At 68.9% G+C, this 19,178-nt stretch overlaps 2 protein-coding genes across 2 annotated transcripts; both read right to left on the bottom strand.

Moving 5' to 3' along the window:
• Nucleotides 1-669: 669 nt before the first annotated feature.
• FAM171A2 (family with sequence similarity 171 member A2) lies at nucleotides 670-8,301 on the bottom strand. Its single transcript, XM_086626682.1, is given in 9 exon segments — nucleotides 670-1,089; nucleotides 1,091-1,955; nucleotides 2,306-2,432; nucleotides 2,646-2,762; nucleotides 2,895-3,071; nucleotides 3,159-3,317; nucleotides 3,403-3,495; nucleotides 5,037-5,264; nucleotides 8,202-8,301. Coding segments are annotated over 9 exon segments (2,286 nt in total).
• A 924-nt stretch (nucleotides 8,302-9,225) lies between these two features.
• ITGA2B (integrin subunit alpha 2b) lies at nucleotides 9,226-17,608 on the bottom strand. The gene is made up of 30 exons (XM_086626333.1): nucleotides 17,451-17,608; nucleotides 17,243-17,373; nucleotides 17,058-17,155; nucleotides 16,811-16,976; nucleotides 16,691-16,740; nucleotides 16,109-16,154; nucleotides 15,818-15,946; nucleotides 15,683-15,730; nucleotides 15,324-15,367; nucleotides 15,157-15,216; nucleotides 14,696-14,748; nucleotides 14,345-14,553; nucleotides 13,999-14,181; nucleotides 13,863-13,908; nucleotides 13,671-13,775; nucleotides 13,461-13,516; nucleotides 13,208-13,359; nucleotides 12,855-12,968; nucleotides 12,241-12,311; nucleotides 12,007-12,154; nucleotides 11,652-11,744; nucleotides 11,465-11,544; nucleotides 11,256-11,336; nucleotides 11,078-11,180; nucleotides 10,853-11,005; nucleotides 10,651-10,761; nucleotides 10,451-10,564; nucleotides 10,118-10,225; nucleotides 9,912-10,034; nucleotides 9,226-9,642 (listed from the first exon to the last, which is right to left on the bottom strand). The coding sequence occupies exons 1-30, from the start codon at nucleotides 17,606-17,608 to the stop codon at nucleotides 9,547-9,549; spliced, it is 3,129 nt and encodes a 1,042-aa protein (XP_086482459.1). The 3' UTR covers nucleotides 9,226-9,546.
• Nucleotides 17,609-19,178: the final 1,570 nt, after the last annotated feature.

The raw sequence follows: 19,178 nt of genomic DNA on the forward strand, positions 1-19,178 counted from the left end.
TGGTGGGAGACAGTGGCTGGATGGGACAGTGGGATGGGACAGGATGGTGCTGGGCTGGGATGACAGTGATGGAATGGGATAGAGACAAGCCAGGACGGTGGCAGGATGACATGATGGTGGGATGACGTGACAGAATGATGGTATGATGGCAGTGGGATGACATGGTGGTGGGATGACGTGACCATGATGGGATGATGGTGATGGGATGACGTGGTGGTGGGATGACGTGACAAAATGATGGGATGATGGTGGTGGGATTACGTGGTGGTGGGATAATGCAACAGGATGACACGGTGGGACAGTGTAGTGGTAGAACAATGTGGTGGAATGACGTGGTGGCAGGATGACGGGATATGGTGATGGGATGACGTGGTGGTTGGATGACGTGACAGAATGATGGGATGATGGTGGTGGGATGACGTGGTGGTGGGATAATGCGACAGGATGACGCAGTGGTGGGATAGTGTGATGGAATGATGTGGTGGCAGGATGATGTGACAGGATGATGGGATGACTTGGTGGTGGGATGACGTGGTGGTGGGCTGGGATGGCAGTGGGCTGCACCGGTGGCAGGACAGGACAATCCCAACGCACCCCCCTATCCCCCCCACCTCCCCCACCCCCTGGCCTCCCCCATCCCCCCCCTAGAACCAGAGCTCCCCCCCCCACTCACTTGACATTGAAGACCATCAACGGCCGCTCCTCCCTCTTCTGCCAGGGGCTTTTCCGGTCGCCCCCCTCTTCGCCCCCCTCACCCCCCTCGCCCAGCGCCTCCTCCTCGGGGCTGGTCAGCGAGTCGCGGGGGGCATCACTGGCACTGCTGCGCCCGCTGCCCCCCCCGCGCCGCCCCCCGCTCCCCCCTTCCAGCAACGGGGCCAGCGAGTTGTCCTCGGGGGAGGCGACGGGAAGGGAGGGGGGGGGGCGGCTCCCACCGTCCTCCCCCCCACCTCCCAGGGCACGGGGGGGGCGTAGAGGGGGCGCGGGGCCGGCGCCCCTCTCGCCTCCCTGGAGATCGATGTAGGAATGCCGGACCTGGGAAGAGCGCCCGTCCAGGGAGACGAACCAAGCTCGGGGGGGCGGCGGCCCCCCCCAGTTCTAACAGCTGCTGCCCCGCCAGCGCCTGCAGCTCCCCGTTGAGCTGAGCCACCGCCGACCCGTCCAGCAGCACCGGGATGGCCACCGAACCGCTGACCGGTTGGGGGGCGCGCCCCCCACCCCAGTTTTCCCCTTCTTCAAACGGTTGCCCGGAGGACGGGGGGGGCGCAGGGGCAGCCGGTGGCACCGTCGAACCGGGTCCCCCGTCGCTTTCGGGGGGACCCTCCGGTTCGCCGGGGGCCAAGCGCATGTAGCGGGCGGGGATGAGGAGGGTGGGCATCACCCCCCGGTACACGTCCTCCGGGCCCCCTCCCCGCTCCAGGGGGCCGCAGAGGAGGAGGGGTCCCGTGGGTGCCAAGGAGGGGGGCCGAGGCGGGGGGTCGGGCAAGGGGTGCTCGGTGGGTTGCCCCCCGTAGCGGGCAAACAGAGGGGGCGAAGGGGGCCGAGGGGGGAAAATGGGGGTCCCCCGGGGGGGCTCATCCGGCGGCTGCAGCCCGTCCACCGAGCGGGCAGCCCTGAGGCCGAAGGCTTCGCCAGGGCGCCCGTAGTCCTCGGGAGCCGGGGGCTGGCGGCGGCGGGGGGCCAGGGTGGCAGCGGGGGGCCGAGGGCCGGGGCGCAGCTGGGGGGGAGCCGGCGGTTGGAAAAAGTCTGGCCGGATTGGGGGAAGGTCCCGGGTAGCGGGGGGTAAGGCGGGGGTGGGGAGGTCGGGGTCCCCCCCTGAGGACGCCGTCTCGGGGTGGCTGCCGCTGCACAGGAGGTCCAGCTGGGACACCGAGGTGGCCTGGTCCCGGCGCGCTGCATCCAGCGGCCCCGGCAGCGGCACCTTCCGGGGCTGCGCCCGCGGCTTCAGGCACCGGCGCCTGCAGGGAGATGGGGGAGGTCACCCATGGGTGCCCCATCCCACCCCACCCGTCTCCATCACCTGCTGCAGGGTGCTAGAGGAGGGGGGTTTGCCAGCTATAGGGCACCCAGGGGTGCTGGCGGAGTGTCATCACTCTAAGCCAGCTATAGGGCACCCAGGGGTGCTGGGGGCTGGTGGTCCCTCAAAGCCAGCTATAGGGCACCCAGGAGGTGCCAGGCAGATGGTGCTCCCCGCCCTGTACCCAGGCCCCTGTAGGATGCCCAGGAGTGCCAGGTGGGTGGTGTGTGCCCCCCTCCCACCCCAAAGCCGTGGTCGGGCTGCCCGGGGTGCCAGGCAGGGAGTGCTGACCTGCAGTAGTAGATGAGGAGGCAGAGGAGGATGAGGACGAGCAGGGCCAGCGCACCCAGGATGGTGAGCAGGAAGATGGTGTGGTAGGTGGTGATGTCCGTGCTGCCCGCTGCCATCGCCACCAGCCCTGGGGGGCAGCAGGGTGACATGGGGCACAGACCCCCCCCTCCCCACCCCAGCCAGAGCTCCCCGGGGGGCTGCACCCCCCAGCACCCCATGGGCTGGCTGTCCAGCACCCGTCCCCCCCGCTCACCCTGGGGTGCTGCCACCCCCCACCCAGGCCAGCCAGCCCACAGGGACGGGGGCACCCAGGCTGGGGGCACCCATGGGTGTCACCCACCTGTGCTGGGAGCAGGCAGAGCCGCTGCCCAGTATCCCAACTGGGAGGAGACGAAGGTCCAGTAGAGCTGACGCCCTTCCTTCCGGATCAGCCCTGTCCCGTTCCGCACCCACAGCCCTGCAGGGAGACACGGCCGTCCCCCCCACCCCAACCCGCAGCGGGCTGAGACCCCCCCAAACTCATCACCCACACCGCCACCAGCCGTGCCAACCCCAAACCCCTCCGCCACCCGCCTCCGCTGCCGCTCACCGCTCTTGGGGTCGAACCTCCAGGCTGGCACACTGGTGGCCACCACTGGCCCGACGTCGGTGGCCAAAGGGATGGAGAGATGGACGGGGCCAGCCAGCGGCACCTCCGTCCCGTTCCCAGTGAAGAGGTGGACACTGAGAGCCGCCACCGGCGCCAGCTCCAGCCAGGTGGCATCGGCTGCGGGGACAAGCACCAGGGCCGTGGATACAGGTTCATGGGGTGGGTGGGGGGGTCCCCCCAGATTTCATCCCGGTGCCCCCGTACCGCTGCCGTCCTGCTCGGTGCCCAGGAAAGCAGGGAAGGCACGGGCCAGGCTGGGGCCGGTGGCGGCGGTGAGGGACGCGGCGAGTTGGTTGTACGTGGAGCTGCGCGGCAAGCGGGCTGCCCGCCGCGGGAACTGTGCCCACGGCTGGCCCCGGGCACCTGCGGGGGGTGGGTGGGGTGACAAGGTGGGTGGCAGCACCCAGGGCAGGGTGCTGGCATCACCCACGCCCTCGCCAGCGCTCACCTGGAGATCCCAGGAGGATCTGGACCAGGTCCTCGTAGAGGATGAGTGTGGCAGGACGCTCGGGGAGCAGGTAGAGGCTGATGGAGGCGTAGACTGCAATGGGGTGGGGAGGGGTGAGGAGGGGGACCCCAAAAATAGCCCCTCAATACCCTGCTTTTAATTGTGGGAGGAGGAGGAGGGTGGGTGCTGCTGGGGAGAGGGGGCGGGGGGGTCCGGCAGAGCCTGAAAGTGAGGGGGTGGGGAGGGGGGGATGGACATGGGGACAGGGAGGGACAGGCAGGGAGGGGGCACCCCCTGCATACCCCCATCCTGGCACACAGCCCAGACCTGCCATGGCCGGGCACCTCCCCAGCCCCTGTGCATCCCCCCCTGCACCCCGATCCTTGCACCTCCCAATCCTTGCACCCCACCCCCCCACCCCCCCAGTCCCTGCACAGCCCCCGGCCTCGCACCCCCCCCGTCCCCGGGGCTCCCTGCTCCATGCACATCCCCCACTTCCCACCTGTACTCCCAGTCTCACCCACCATACGCACCCCCAATTCCTGCATCCCCCCATCCCTGCACCACCCCATTCCTGTGCACCCCAATCCCTGCACCCCCATCTCTGCACTCCCATCCCTGTGCACCCCAATCCCTGCATCCCCCATCCCTGCAACCCCACCCCACACTCCTCCACCCCTGCACCCCTCATCTCTGTGCACCCCCATCCCTGCACCCCATCCCTGTGCACCCCAACCCCTGCACCCCCCACACCCCCCATCCCACACCCTCACCCCCACACCTCCATCCTGCACCCCCATCCTCGCCCCACCCCGAGTGCTCCCACGTGTCCCACCCCCCAGCAAGGTGACCCCATCGATGCCGCCCCGCGCTCCCCCCCCTGCCTCGCCATGGCCCTGGGCACAAGGGCTGGCGCCCAGCCCAGGGTGCCCCCCCACGCCCCTTGCCCCAGGATGGGGCGACTTCAGGGCCACCAGGACATGACCACCCCCTCACAAAGGGGCTGGACCCCCTAAACACCCCTCTGTAAGGGACCCTCCCCCCAAAAAGCCCTTTGGGATCCCCAGGAAGGGACTGTGGGTCCCAGTAAGGGATTGGGGGTCCCCAGGAAGGGATCAAAGACCCCCAGTGAGAGACTGGAGCCCCCCCAAGTAAGGGAGGAATGAGAGACCCCATTAAGGGATTGGCCCCCCAATAAGGGATTGAGGTCCCCAGTAAGGGGTTGGGGTCCCCAGTAAGGGACTCGTCCCCCCAGTAAGGGGTCAGGGCCCCCATAGGAGATCAGAGCCCCCATAAGGAACCAGCTCCTGCAGGGAAGACTCAGAGCCCCCCCATAATGACTCAGAGCCCCCAAGTCAGGGCTTGCGCTGCCCCATAAGAGCTCAGAGCCCCCAGTAAAGGGTCAAGGTCCCCATAAGGGCTCAGAACCCCCAGTAAGCGGTTGTGTCCCCCCATAAGGGCGCAGAGCCCCCAGTTAAGAGTTGGGGTCTCCATAAGGGCTCAGAGCCCCCCAGTAAGGGGTTGGGGTCCCCCATAAGGCTTGGAGCCCCCCAGTAAAGAGTTGGGGTCTCCCATAAGGGCTCAGAGCCCCCAGTAAAGGGTTGGGGTCCCTGGAAGGGGCCGGGGTCACTCACGTGGCAGCTTGTTGACACGCCAGGGGACGGAGGTGGTGACGTGGCCGCGGCGGGCGGCGGTGACGAGCACCCAGGTGCCCAGGCGGTAGGGCACGGGCAGGACACCGGTGCCCTCGTGGTCAGTGGTGGCGGCTGCCAGGGAGCTGCGGTTGCCGAAGACCTCCAGGGTGGCCTGGGCCAGCGGCGCCAGCGTCCCGCTCTCGTACACCTGCACCTTCAGCAGCACCTCTGTGGGGACACGGGCACGCGTGGGCACAGGCACGGGCACCCCCAGTGCCGACGGGTACCACCCAGTGTGCCCTGTGGATGGGGTGGGGGGCACCATAGCAGCAGGGTAGTGGGACTCATCCTGGTGGATCATGGGCACCATCCCAGCAGGTCATGGGCACCACCCCAGCAGGTCATGGGCACCATCCTGGTGGGTCAAGGGCTACATCTCAGCAGGGTGGTGAGACCTATCTTGCTGGGTCACGGGCACCACCTCAGCAGGTCATGGCCACCATTCTGGTGGATCATGGGTACCATCCCAGCAGATCACACACACATCCTGCTGGGTCATGGGCACCACCCTGATGGGTCATGGGCACCATTCTGGTGGATCATGGGTACCATCCCAGCAGATCACGGGCACATCCTGATGGGTCATGGGCACCACCCTGATGGGTCACAGACACCATCCCAGAAGGTCATGGGCACCACCCTGGTGGGTCAAGGGCACCATCTCAGCAGGGTGGTGAGACCTGTCCTGTTGGATCATGGGCATCATCCCAGCAGGTCATGGGCACTACTCTGGTGGGTCACGGGCATCACCCCAGTAAGGTCACAGGCACCACCCCAGCAGGTGACAGGCACCTTGCTGGCAGGTCTGTGGGCACCACCCCGGCAGGACAGTGGGCACCATCCAGGGGGGTGTGGGTGTCACCCCTGTGCCCCTCTCCGTGCCCACCCTGAGCCCCCTATGAAGTGGGTGGTCACTGCCCCAGGATGCTGTGCCCCCGTGGGTGGGTGCACCCAGTCGTGTCCCTCCCCAAACCCTCTGCAAGGGCCCGTGCAGGGCCATGCCCCCTCAGGGTGCAGCTCACGTGTCATGAGTTTGGGGGGGGTCTCCACCCCACTGAGCCCCACCAGCGGCCCAGGGACGGGTCCCCCATCCCAGTCCCCAACACAGGGCAGGGTTGGGCACTGCTGGGGGGTGGGGAGGGACACTCCACGCCCCCCGTGCCCCCAGCTTCCCCGTGCCAGCACCATCCTGCGCATGAGCCCGCGGCCCTTGGCAGCTGGCCCAGTGCGGGCGCCATCACCCTGGCAACGACCTCCTTCATCCCGCGGCCCCAGGGGCTCTGGGGACCCTGTGTCCCCCCTGGCACCATCCTGCCCCTCAAAAGTGTGTGCCCCCCGCCACACTGGGCACCCCCCACCCCCCCTCCCCCAGATGTTGCCCAGCTGTGGAGATGGGCGAGGGGAAGGAATTTGCAGCAGCTGCTTCGGTGACGCCCTGTGGGGGGGGGAATTTGGGGATGGGGGGGGACAAACAACCGGGGGTGTCCCCCCACGTAGCGGGGACAGCTGGCACCCGGGGGCCAGGAATGTCCCCGCAGCCACCTGCAGCTGCCGGGGGACAGCTGGCACCGACAGCCACCCCGTGGTGTCCTCCGGAGAGGCGGGGGGGCCAAGGTGGCACCCCCCGGGGAGGGGGCACAGCCCCCTCCCTCCTCACTCTCTGTCCCCATGGGCACAAGCCCCCCACCATGGCCAAGGGGTCCCTGGGCAGTGGTACAGTCAGGGCAGGGCATGCTGGCACCCCACCGCTTTCCCAGTGTGACCCCCCGGCCCCATGATGAGGGGGTGGGTGGGGGGTGCCAGGCCTGGGGTGGGGGCAGAGCAGGACCCGGGCATCCGGCCCTGTGCCCCGTCACTGCTGTCACCCCATGGGTGACACCAGCCGGAGCTGAGCCAGCACGGGCAGGACGGGGCTGCGGCCGTGCCAGGGTTGGGGTACCCCCTCACCCCCCCGGGCACACCTGGCACAGGGGCACTGCCAGGAGGGTTTGGGGTCCAGGCGGGGGGTCACAGGGAGCCACAGGGACCCCAAAGTGACACGCTGCACCCCAAGGCCCACGCAGCCTGCCCAGAGCGGGCAGAGGTTCCTGCAATGGGGTGATCCCGCACCCTGCTGAGGATGCCCCCGCACCCCTGCCAGCATCCTGCACCCCGGGTGCTGCTCAGGACCCCACCCTCCTGTACTTCCTGGCCTGGCACCTCCACCCACCATGTTGCACCCCCTGTTGCTGCCCAGGACCCCTCCATCATCCTGCACCCCCTGGCCTGAGACCACCCCCCCCACCACCATCCTGCACCCTCTGGCCTGGGACCCCCATCCACCACCCTGCACCCCCTGGCACCCACCATCCTGCACCCCCTGGCACTGTCCAGGACCCCCCCCATCCACCATCCTTCACTCCTTGTCCAGCAACCCCCACCCACCCTCTTGCACCCCTCAAGCTCTGCCCAGGACCCCCCCCCCCCCACCATCATGCACCCCCTGGCCTGGCACCCCCCCCACCATCCTGCACCTCCAAGCCCTGTCCACAGCCCCCACCCACTATTTTGCACCCCATAGCCTGGCACCCCCACCCATCCTCCCGCACCCCCAAGCTCTGCCAGGACCCCCACCCATCCTTCCTTCACCCCCTTGGCCTGCGACCCCCACCCATCACATTGCACCCCCCGGCGCCGCCCAGGACCCCCACCCACCATCCTGCACCCCATGGCCTGAGACCACCCCCCACCCTCTTGCACCCCCGCAAGCTCTATCCACGACCCCCGCCCACCCAGTTGCACCCTATGGCATTGCCGAGGACCCCCACCCCCCCCCCACCACCACCCTCCTGCACCCCCAGGCGCTCCCCAGGACCCCCACCCAGCACCCTGGTGCCGGGGAGGTGGGGACGGACAGACAGACAACCGCGGAGGGGTACAGACCATCAGCGGCGGGGGGGGGGGCAGCCACGGGGGGGTCCGTCCCCGGGGGGGTGGGGGTCAGACAGGCGGGGATGGGGGGGGGGATGGAGGGGCCGGCGGGGGGTCGGGGCGGGTCGGGTCGGGGGCGGGCACCTCCCCCCGCCCCCCCCCCCCGCCGCCCCCGCACACAAAGGCCGCTCTCACCGTGCGCTCCCGGGTCCGCCGCGCCCCGCGCCCGCCGCCCGCCCGCGGCCAGCAGCAGCAGCAGCAGCGGCAGCGGCGGCAGGAGGCGGCGGGGCCGCATGGTCGCTCCCGCGCCGTTACCCCGCCATGCCCGGCCCGCCCGGCCCGGCCCGCTCCGCCCGCCGCCGCCGCCGCCGCCGCGGGGACCGGGCTCCACCTGCCGGAGCCGCCGGGCACGGCCGCCCGCCCCGCCCCGGCCCCGGCCCCCACCCCCGGCACCGCCCCGGACCCCCCGGAGCCACCCGCGGTACCGCCCCGGACCCCCCGGAGCCACCCCCGGCACCGCCCCGGACCCCCCGGAGCCACCCGCGGTACCGCCCCGGCCTCCGGGACCCTCACCGATGTGCCGGGGCTGAGCCCGGGACCGGCACCCACCCCCCGGTGCCGGTAGCCAGAGCCGCACCAACATCCCAGAATTGACCCTGGTACCGATCCCTGGTACCGGCACCGCCACCCTGGTACCAGTCCCTGGTACCACAACGGCAAACTGGCACCGGTACCGGCACCACCCCTCTGTATTGGCACCAGCATCCCATCACTGACTCTGGTACCAGCACTCACCCCCCCGTACCAGCTCCCGGTACCGCAACTGCAACCTGGCACTGACCCCAGCACCGGCACCCACACCCAGTTTGGCACCGGCATCCCAGGACTGACCCTGGTACTGGTACCCACCCCTGGTACCGCACCAGCAACCTGGCACCAACCCCAGTATCAGCACCCACCCCTGGTATGGCACCAGCATCCCAGTACTGACCCCAGTACCAGCACCCAGCCCCCAGTACCAGTCACTGGTACCGCAACCAGCAACCTGGCACTGACTCTGGCACCCACCTGCCAGGCCTGTGCCCCTAAAAGGCACCCCCGGTCCCTATTCACCCCCATGGGTGGCCTGTTACCTCCCCAGGCCCCTCATGGGACCAGTCTTGAGTGGGGGGACACCCACCCCCACGTCACCCCACAGGGACAACCATGGTGCCAGGCAGAGCTTTATTGTCCAGGGGCAGCAGTGGGGTGCTGGCCCCCATGGGCACCCAGGGATGCTGGGGACATGGATGCTGGGATGGAGGTGCTGGGCCCCATGGGCATCCAAGGGTGCTGGGGACATGGGGGCTGGGATGGGGTGTTGTGCCCCACTGGTACCCAAAGGTGCTGGGGACATGGGTGCCATGCTCCATTGGCACCCAGGGTTGCTGGGGACATGGGGGCTGTGCCCCGCTGACACTCATGGGTGCTGGGGACATGGGCACTGGGCCAGTGGACACAGAGTGGGACGGGGGGCGCAGGGAGATCCCAGGGTACCCCACTAGGCCTGGGCACCTCCCGGCTCCTGGGCCTGGCTGGGTGTCAGCTCCTGCGTGTCATCCTCGGCGGGCGGCCGCATCCTCCTGAAGAACCCGGTCTGGAGGGGGGACACGGTGACAGCCCGGCCCCGGGGCACCCCGCAGCATCGGTCCCGGGGGACCCCATCATGTCGCACACGGGGGACCCCACGCCATCACCCTGGGGGACCCCACAGCACCACCCAGCTGCTGCTCCCCACCCCGTGCCCCCCACCCCCAGGGCTGCGCCTCCCATTTCATGGGTCCTTCCAGTGCCATCAGGGTCCCACTACCACGGCGCGGTGTCGCCCGTGTCCCCGGTGTCCGTCCCCCCACCCCACCCACTCACCTTCCACAGGACGAGGATGAGGAGGGTGAGGAGCAGGAGCCCAGCAAGGACCCCCAGCACCACCCACCACACGGGCACAGCCCTCTCGCCCCCAGGGCTGGCGCGGACCACCTTGGTGACAGCCTGCGCAGGAACAGGTGGGTGACACCGCTGCCACCACAGCCTGGCCCTGTGCGCCCCCCACGCTGTGCCCATGCCAGCCGTACCGTGGCCTCGCCAGCGGGCAGGATGCGGGGCCGGACGCGGTAGGGCATGGCTGAGGTGTTGAACCAGGCTCGTGACTGGATGAGGAACTGCTTCAGGAGGTGCTCACGCTAGGGATGGACGCGGGCACACATGAGGACACGTGGGGACACACGGGGATGTGGCGTCAGGGGTGCTGGCAGCCGATGGAGCACCCGTGACCCCGTGCCCGGTGTCCCCAGGGCCGCTCTCCGCAGCTCCCCAGGGACCACTGGGCAGGACAGGACACGGTGGGGACACCCTGGGGGACCCAGTGCCACCCTGTCCCCTCCCTGTCCCCAACAGGGGCCACTCACCTGCTGCAGGGTGTCCATCCAGAGCAGGGCATGGACGCTCACCAGTGCCCGCTGGTCCTTGGCCAGGCTGGGCACCCAGCAGGTGATGGCCACGCACGCAGCCGTGCCGCAGTCCTGTGGGACACGGCGGGCGTCACCCTGACCCCCAAGCCAGGGGGCACCCCCCGAGCCCCCGCACCCATCATGGGCCACCCGCTCACCACGGGGATGGGCTCCTCCAGCCCAGAACCTGGCGGTTCCTCTGCTTCCCGGCGCTCCCGCTGGTGGGTGCCGTTGCGGGGTGCTGGGACCGTGGGCTGGGGACTCTCAAGCTGGAAGGAGATAAAGTGGGGGGTGGGGACATCACCTCAACACCCACTCAGAACCCAGCAGGTGGGTGCCGGTCCCCAGGCAGCACCCTACCTGCTCGGGGTTGAGGCCGGGTGGGTGGGTGCAGTTCATGCCCCCCTCGGTGCCCAGCTCCAGCAGGTAGAACAGGACGTGGCTGCCCAGGTGTGTGGGCACGGCGAGGCGCAGGGTGATCCCGCTGACGGTGCTGGGACCCTTGTTGTGGAGCTGCAGGAGGGTGGTGAGGTGACACCGGGGAGGGGGCCAGTCCCCCGGGCACCCATGGGTGCAGCACCCTACCTGGTAGACGTGCTCCACCTTCACGCCATGGTCCTCGAGCCGCCGGCTGCCCTCCACCCTGTGCCAGCTGGCGGGCAGCACCGTGGTGGCAGGCAGGGAGTTGCTGGTGGGAGAAGGGGGTCAGTGTGCCCCCCGTGTGTCCCCTCCTGGTCCCCCATGCCCTCCCCCAGATCCTCACCCCCGCAGCTCCATGGCCGCCTGCGCCTCCACGGGCACCGTCACCGTCACCGAGGCGTTGGTGGGGCTGGGGCTGTTCTTACTGCGGGGACACAGCAGGGTGAGGGACGGCCACCGGGGCTGGGGGCACGCTGAGGCCACCCAATCTCCAGTGGCCAGGTCCCCCAAGCGGGCAGGGGACAGGGGCACTGGGGGTTGGCACCGTGGCACCTCCGCAGCTGGAGCTGGAAGGTGATGGCATCACCCATGTCTTCCAGCCCGGACACACTCAGCTCCATGTCCACGGTGATCTGGTGGTGTGGGGGGCAGCAGGAGGGTGCGTGGGTGACGTGACCCACGCCCAGCCCCGACGCCAGGATGATGGGCTCGGTGAGGGGGGGACCCCACAGGTCCTTACCCGGGCACCCGCTTTCATGGGGTTGCCCAACTCGCAGAGCACCACGTGGCTCCCGTTCTCCTTCCTGGGGTTGCAGCTCAGCTTCTCCTGTCCCTACGGAGCAGGGACACGGCGGGGGGTGACACGTCATGGGCACCCCCCATGCCATGCACCAACCACCCCAAGGACCCGCACGCTTCAAGTGCAGGGCATGAGCTCTCCACCCCGGGCACCCCTTGGCACCCACCACCACTGAGCCCCCCACCCTGGGCACCCCTTGGCACCCATCACCACCAAGCACCCACAGGGAAGGTGACGGCCACCAAGGGCAGGGCAGGTGCTCCCCCACCCCTCCGCCACCTTGTTGGGCACCCACCGGGATGCTGCTGCGGGCAGCCTGGTAATGGGTGCCAGGGGGCAGCTGCACCCGCAGCTCAGCCTCGAAGGCGCCTTCGCCCGTGTTGGTGGCGTTGGCACGAAGGTGCAGCGTGGCCTCCGCCCCGATGAGCAGGTGCCTGCTGGGCCTGGGTTGGGGGGAGACACACAGGGCTCAGCACCCTGGGGTGGGGGGTGCCAGCAGACACCCATTGTCGCCCACCCGGGCGCTCACGTGTCAGCAGCCAGGCGGAGGTCGGGGACGCAGAGGTTGTCCTCACCGCAGTCCTCCAGTATGATGTGGGTCTGGGACGGGGGGGATGTGGGACAGTGGGGGGCGGGGGGAGGAAGTCACTGGGGACAATGGCGGGTAGAGAGGGGACACCCCGGGGAAGGATTGGGGACAGCAAGAAGGGCCAGAGGGGATATCGCAGAGAGGGACTGGGGATAGTGGGGGACACTGGGAGGACATCCAGGGAGAGACTGGGGACGGTGGGGGCGTGAGGGACATTGCAGGGAGGGACTGGGGACAGTATGGGGGTCGGGGGACATCGCAGGGAGAGACTGGGGACAGTGGAGGAGGTGGGGAGACATCACAGGGAGGGACTGGGAACAGTGGGGGGTACAGGGGGCACATCGCAGGGAGGGAGCAGGGACAGTGAGGGGGTGGGGGAACACCCCGCAGAAGCGTTGGGGACAGCAGGAGGGAGGGATGTTGGAGACAGGGGCTGTGTCCCAGGGAGGGGTCACTGGGAACACTGGGGACAGGCTGGGGATGGCGGGGCAGGGGCACAGCGGTGGCAGCGGGTGGCGACGGTGCCATCCCCAGCCCCGCCGTGTCCCCCCTACCTGTGCCTGCACCAGCGTGTCCCCGTAGAGCACCAGCCCCACGGCCCCCCCGGGCAGCGCCAGGCTCAGGCTCAGTGCCACCGGGCTCAGCTTGTCCTTGAAGTCAGCCTCGTCCTGGGGACACCCACGGGCAGAGCACCCCAGTGGCACCCAGTGCCCACTGTGCCCCGGGGCACCCACCCACGCGGGCTGGGGACACTGATGTCCCCATCCTTGTCCCCACCCTGGCAGGGGATGCCACTGTCTCTGTACTGTGCCCCACCCTCCCAGGGCAGGAGATGCCACTGTCCCCATCCCAGCTGGCGACACAGCTGTCCCCACAGTGCCAGCCCACGCTGCCTTGGTGCCCGTACCCTCAGGTAGGCAGTGAGGTTGTGGCACTCAGGGGGTGTCCCTGGGCTCAGCGTCAGCTCCCGGTGCCAGGACGGCTGGTGGCCCTGCAGCAGCAGCACCCTCCGGGACAGCCGCGGCTTCAGCCGGTCCAGCTGCAGCTCCACGTCGAGGCCTGGCAGGGCACAGCGGGCACGAGGAGGGCATGGCACCAGAGTCACCCCTGAGAACGCCCTGGTGGTGCCCCGTGTCCCCCACGGTGACGCCGGCACTCACGGATGTCCTGGGGAAGGTGCTGGCCCGTCACGCTGACGCACAGCACCACGGGGAAGCTGCAAGGGGCACAGCACCCAGGGGTGCTCAGGGACCCGCCGCCGTCCCCAGGGCGGTGTCCCCACCATGCCAGTGTCCCCACCACACCAGTGTCCCCACCACGGCAGTGTCCCCACCACAGCGGTGTCCCCATGGTGGTGCCCCCCAGCTCACCAGCTGACGTGGGTATCGGAGCCAGGCAGGACACACTCCAGGATCTTGGGGTTCAGCCCGTCAGGGACACCCAGCTGGGTCCGAGCCACCACCACGGGCTGTCCCCTGGGACACAGGGACATCGCTGAGGTGCCGGGGGACCCGGGCAGGGTGCCAAGGTCCATCCCTGGAGCTGGCGGGATGGGGACTCACCGGTACACAGCCACCTTGGCAGCCTCATAAGCCCCCACCAGCAGATCTGTGGGCACAAGCAGGGGGTCGGTGACAGGGTGGGTGGCAGCGGGTGGCAGCAGGGTGGCACAGCAGTGGCCAGGCCACGGGGCCATACCTGGGTAGCCATTGCCATCCAGGTCAGTGGCACCACGCAGGGCGAAGCCGAAGGCGGCTGGGCCGGGGAAGGGGCTGTCAAGGCGCTGGGTGGGCACTGGCACCAAACCCTCGCTCTGCCCGCGGAAGATGAAAACCTGCCCACTGCCACCGTCACCCCCCAACGGGGCACCCACAGCCACATCTGGGGACATAGGGGATGTCAGCACCCACCGGGTGCCCCATCCTGGCACCCGCCTGCCTGCTCCAGCCTCAGTTTTCCCAATAGTTTAGACTGAGCACTGCCGGGCAGGGTGGCACGTTCCCTGGCACAGCCCCCCACCACCCCCGTGCCAGGCTGGTGTTACCGCCGTAGCCATCCTTGTCCAGGTCCCCCAGGCTGGCGATGGCGGCGGCGAAGCGGCCGTAGGGGTGGGTGCCCGTCAGGGTCTGGGGGGGCCGGGTGAGGCGTCGCTGCCCCCCACCCAGGTAGAGGTAGAGACGCCCCAACTCGCTGCGTTGGCCGTCAGGGCGTCGGGCCATGTACAGGGGGGCACCCACCAGCACGTCGTCCCACCTGCGCCCAGCACAGGGGGGTCAGGATCCAGGTCCCCCGCGTTTGGGGACTGGGGGCACGCAGGGGTGTGCCAGGCAAGGGGCAGCACCCCAGGGTGCCCCCATGGGGGGGGTGAAGGGGGAGGGACAGTCCCGGCTCTCACCCATCCCCATTGACGTCGGCCACGGCCACTGTGTGCCCAAAGTACGAGGCCACCTGGAAGGGGTGGGGGGGGTGGTGGCACTGGGAGGAGGTGGGGGAGTCGTGCCAGGAGGTGCACTGGGTGAGGGGGGGAGTGAGGGGGCAGTTGGGTGATGAGAGGTGCTGGGGTTGGGGGGAAAGAGGTGCTTCAGAGCACTGGGGTTGGGTGCTGTGGGGTGCCAGGAGGGTGGGCAGGGTGGCATTGGGCACTGCAGAGCCATGGGGTGATGGATGGGGCACGAGGGTAAGGGAGGGCATGGGGGTAAGGGGGGCATGGGGGTGATGGGGCAGGGGGGCAGGGTGCTGAGGGTGCCGGGGGTGCCAGGGGTGCTGGCACAAGGGGGAAGGGTGCCATGGGGTGCTGTGGGGTGGCAGGGCGGTGGGGCAGGGTGCCATGGGGTGCTGGCACAGGGCGGGGGGTACCTGCTCACTGGTGATGCCCTGCAGCCGGCGCAGGGTCGCCCCCAAACTGAAGATCTCCACCTGCCCAGAGCAGCGTCAGGCCCTGGCCCTGACCCCACCCTGAGGTGCCACCCCAGGGTGCCCGGCCACAGCAGTGACCCCACTGCCGGGCACCTGGTGCCACTCACCTCGCCCCTCGTGTTGCTCTTGTTGGGGACCCCCACCACATACTCTGCAGGGGACAAGAGCCCTGAGTGTCCCCGCTGTGGCATTGGGGTGGGCACAGGGGCATGGGGACACCCCTGGCACTGAGGTGGGCACAGAGATACCCCCTGGCACTGGGGTGGGCATGGGGAGACAGGGACACCCCTGGCACTGGGGTGGGCACAGAGATACCCCCTGGCACTGGAGTGGGCATGGGGGCTCAGAGATGGCACAATTCGTGTCCCTGAGCCCTTGGGAGGGCACCCTGGAGCCCCAGAGTGCCCGGGGCCTGTGTCACCCTCCCACTCAGGCGGCCCTGGCCCCTGTGCCCACCCAGCCCTACCTTTGGTTTTGGGATCGTCATCAAACTCGCCAACGGCCACCGAGTACCCTGAGGGGAGATGGGCACCGGTGACTCCCTGCTGTGCCCCAGCACGAGCCAGCTGGGGTGCTGGGGTGCCCCAAGCCCACCACTCACCCCGGTACCCGTCCTCGTAGTCTATGGACATGGGCTCCTCCGTGGGACGTCCTGGGCGCTCCAGCCACAGCAGGGAGTTGCCGTGGAAGCGGGTGAGGATGTCATCCACCCCCACCGAGTACAGCAGCCCTGCGTGACACCAGGGCACCCGCTGGCACCCACCCTGAGCTGCCAGTGCGGCTGCGGGAGTGGGTGCCCCGTTCTGGATGCCCTCCTCCCACCGTGCCCACCCAAAGGGGTGTGCCCTGGGAGCAGTTGGCCCGGCTGGCAGTGCCCGACAGCAGGACTCACCTGTGAAGTAGTACCCGCCGGGGGCACCCAGCACCAACGTGCCATCCTGCAGGGCCAGCTGGTGTCAGCATCTTCCCTGGGGCACCCCCTCTCCAGAACCCCCACCCTGGCATCCTCACCCTGGCATCTCCCATTCCAGCATCACCAACCATGGCATCCCCTACCCTGGCATTGCCCACTTCAGCATCCTCACCTTGGTACCCCCCACCCAATCACCTCCTGCTCCAGCATCCCCCACCCAATCATCCCCCACCCCAGCATCACCTACCATGGCATCCTCCACCCCAGCATCACCCACCCTGGCAACCTCCTCCTGACATCTCCCACCCAATCATCTCCCAACCTGGCACCTCCCACCCTGGCATCCCCCACCCCAGCATCCCCCACCCAACCTGGCACCTCCCACCCTGGCATTCCCCACTCAATCACCCCTCACCCCATCATCCCGACCCCAGCATCTCCCACCCCAACACCCCCACCCAGGTACCATCCCAGCCACACCCTCTCCATCCCCATCAGCATCCCCCTGGGCATCCCCGGGGGCACCCTGGGCACCCCTCCCACCCCCAGCACCCATCTCACGGGGGTGACGGCCGCGCTGAAGCCGATCTCGCAGTAGCGCCTGTCGTAGGCTGTGGGCACAGGGCAGGGTCAGAGCAGCCAAGGGTGGGGGGCACCCACCGTGCACCCACCCGCTCTCACCGTATCTGCTGGCTCGGTAGGTGCTGGCCATGAGCTGGTCACGGCACGGCGAGTACCAGGCGAAGCGCCCGATCCCTGGGGTGCCCACGAAACAGGTGCCCGTCGGGGTGCGGAAAGCCTCGTGCTGCCCTTCCATCGCGTTCCAGTGCTGCAGTGGGGCACAGGCCTGGAGACGGCAAGAGGGACGGGGTGGGTACCCACCCCACCAGCACCCATGGCTGCCCACCCACCCGCTGGGTGCCCTCACCACCAGTTTGCCGTCCCAGCTGGTGACCGATGCCCCCAGCCACTGGTGTGACTTGTAGGTGTGGAGCTCCAAGGTGTTTCGGATCTCGGTCTCATTCCCTGGGGAAGCCGGAGAGGGAGGGAATGTGCTGGGTCGATGCCCCTCACCCCTCTGCACCCACCCATCACCCCATGGCACCCACTCACCTGCAGTGTCGATGGGGACAAGGTGGCAGGGGGTGGCGCCGGGGGGCCAGGAGCAGAGGAAGACGGCGCCAGGCTGAGCCACGCCGGGCTGGGAGGTGTTGGCACGGGGTGCCCCCACCACCACGCTGGGCCTGGGGTGGGCAGAGTGGGTGTTGGGGTGGGGGGTGTGGGTGCCGTGCCCGGCCCCAGCACCCCGGTGTCTCCATACTTGTCCCCGGCGGTGTGGAAATCCAGAGCGAAGCCGAAATAGCTGCCGGGGGGTCCCTCGTAGGTGACCGGGGGGTCCTGGAGGAGCCCCAGGGCAGAGGCTGGGCACAGCCCCCCGAGGAGCAGCAGTGCCCGGAGCAGGGCTGTGGCAGCCGCCATCGTCACCCTGAAATGCCGCGGGCAGCCCCGTCCCAGGGCATCCCCCCTTATCTCAGGGGATGCAGCCGGGGACGGGGGATGCAGGAAGGGCCCCCCCGCACACAGCGGTTCCTGCCGGGGAGCTGGAGGGGTACAGGGGTGCCCGGGGGACATGGAGGGTGGTTGGGGACAGGGCCAGGGCAGGAAGCAGCTCAGCACCCTGGACCTGATACCCTCCTCCTGCCGGAGCCGGATCCAGCCCCCCATGGTGCCTATCTCGGGGTGCAGGCGGCCACGGCCCGGCCGGCGGAAACACAGCAGGGAGGGGGGACGGCCGCGGGGCACAGGGCCCCGTCCTTCGTCCCCGAGGGCCCCTCCGCAGCGAGATGGAGCAGAGAGGGGGTGGGGGACGCCCGGCTCCCCGCTCACCCCACCAGCATCGGGCATCACCACCAGCCTGACTCCCCTGTCCCAGGGAAGGGAGCCCCTGAAAGCCTCTGGCAAGAGGATGGGTGCCAGGGCAGGGGGTGAGAGGTGCCAGGACATAGGGGACAAGTGCCAAGGCACAGGTGCCAGGACAGGGGGTGATGGGCGCCAGCCCACATGCCATGTGGGGTCTTTGGTGGCTGCTGGGACCCAGCCCTGCCGTGACACCCATGGGCTCCCCTTGGCGGAACCCATTTGTCCCCTTCAAGCTTAACCCCCTTGGGAAGTTAATTAACACCCTCAATTAAGGCAGCTCCCGCTGCCGGGGGTTCCTCTTGCCCACCCTGAGCGGGTGCCAGAGAGAGGCACTGGAGGGCCCCACGCAGGAACGGGTTTTTCAGCCCTTTACCCCGAAGCTGCAGGTGGGAAGCGAGGCCAGGACGGGGGGGCTGGGGGGGCACAGGGGGTGCCCAGCAGCCCCCAGCACCGGGGCTGCAGCTGGAAGGTGGCTCCAACCTCTTGGCTGCGATCGGAAACCAGTGGGGTTTGCCCAAAGCTGGGGCTGAGCCGGGGCTGGAGCTGGGGCAGGGTTTAGCGGAGCCCGGCTCAGCCCCGCGCCCAGAGAGCAGCTGCTGGGCACAGGGCTCCGCGCTGGGCACCAGCTGCTCCGCTTCCGCAGGTCTCTTCCCAAGCCCCAACGCTCCAAGGCAATTTTCTTTCTTTCTTCAATCAAGTGACTTAATTCCCCGTTTCTCGCACCGCTCCCGCGCTGCCGTTCATCCAACCAACCAGTGCCAGGGCCGCCCGAAGGCGGAAACCCCAGGCAAGGGCAGGTTGTGCCCCCACCCCAACCCCGGCAACACTCGGGGCTTCGATTTTTTTCTTTTAACCAAATTAAGACCTTTTGTGAAGAAAGAGGCTGGTGCTCCTCGCCCCGAGCACTGGCCACCTCTGACACCCATCCAGGCTTCCACCAAAGCCACGCTGCATGGCGGGCAATGCCCCAGGACACGGAGCTGCTTGACCATCAGTGCCAGGGATGCTGGGTGCAGGAGCCACGCTCAGGAGAGCGTGGAGCAGAGAGACGGGGTGGCTGAGATGCCCGGCGCCGGGCACGCTGCCGCTGCAGCCACCGAAGCACCGACAACCACCACTTCTCGCCCAC

Source organism: Tauraco erythrolophus, chromosome 25, assembly GCF_009769465.1.
Source record: "Tauraco erythrolophus isolate bTauEry1 chromosome 25, bTauEry1.pri, whole genome shotgun sequence".
Lineage (NCBI taxonomy): Eukaryota > Metazoa > Chordata > Aves > Musophagiformes > Musophagidae > Tauraco > Tauraco erythrolophus.

Coding starts and splice junctions, on each gene's coding strand:
- ITGA2B (XM_086626333.1), bottom strand. CDS start 17,608: ATGGCGGCTGCCACAGCCCTGCTCCGGGCACTGCTGCTCCTCGGGGGG. Junction 15,947..16,108: donor CGGCGGGTACTACTTCACAG/GTGAGTCCTGCT, acceptor GGTGTCACGCAG/GGCTGCTGTACTCGGTGGGG. Junction 10,035..10,117: donor TGCCCGCTGGCGAGGCCACG/GTACGGCTGGCA, acceptor GTTCCTGCGCAG/GCTGTCACCAAGGTGGTCCG.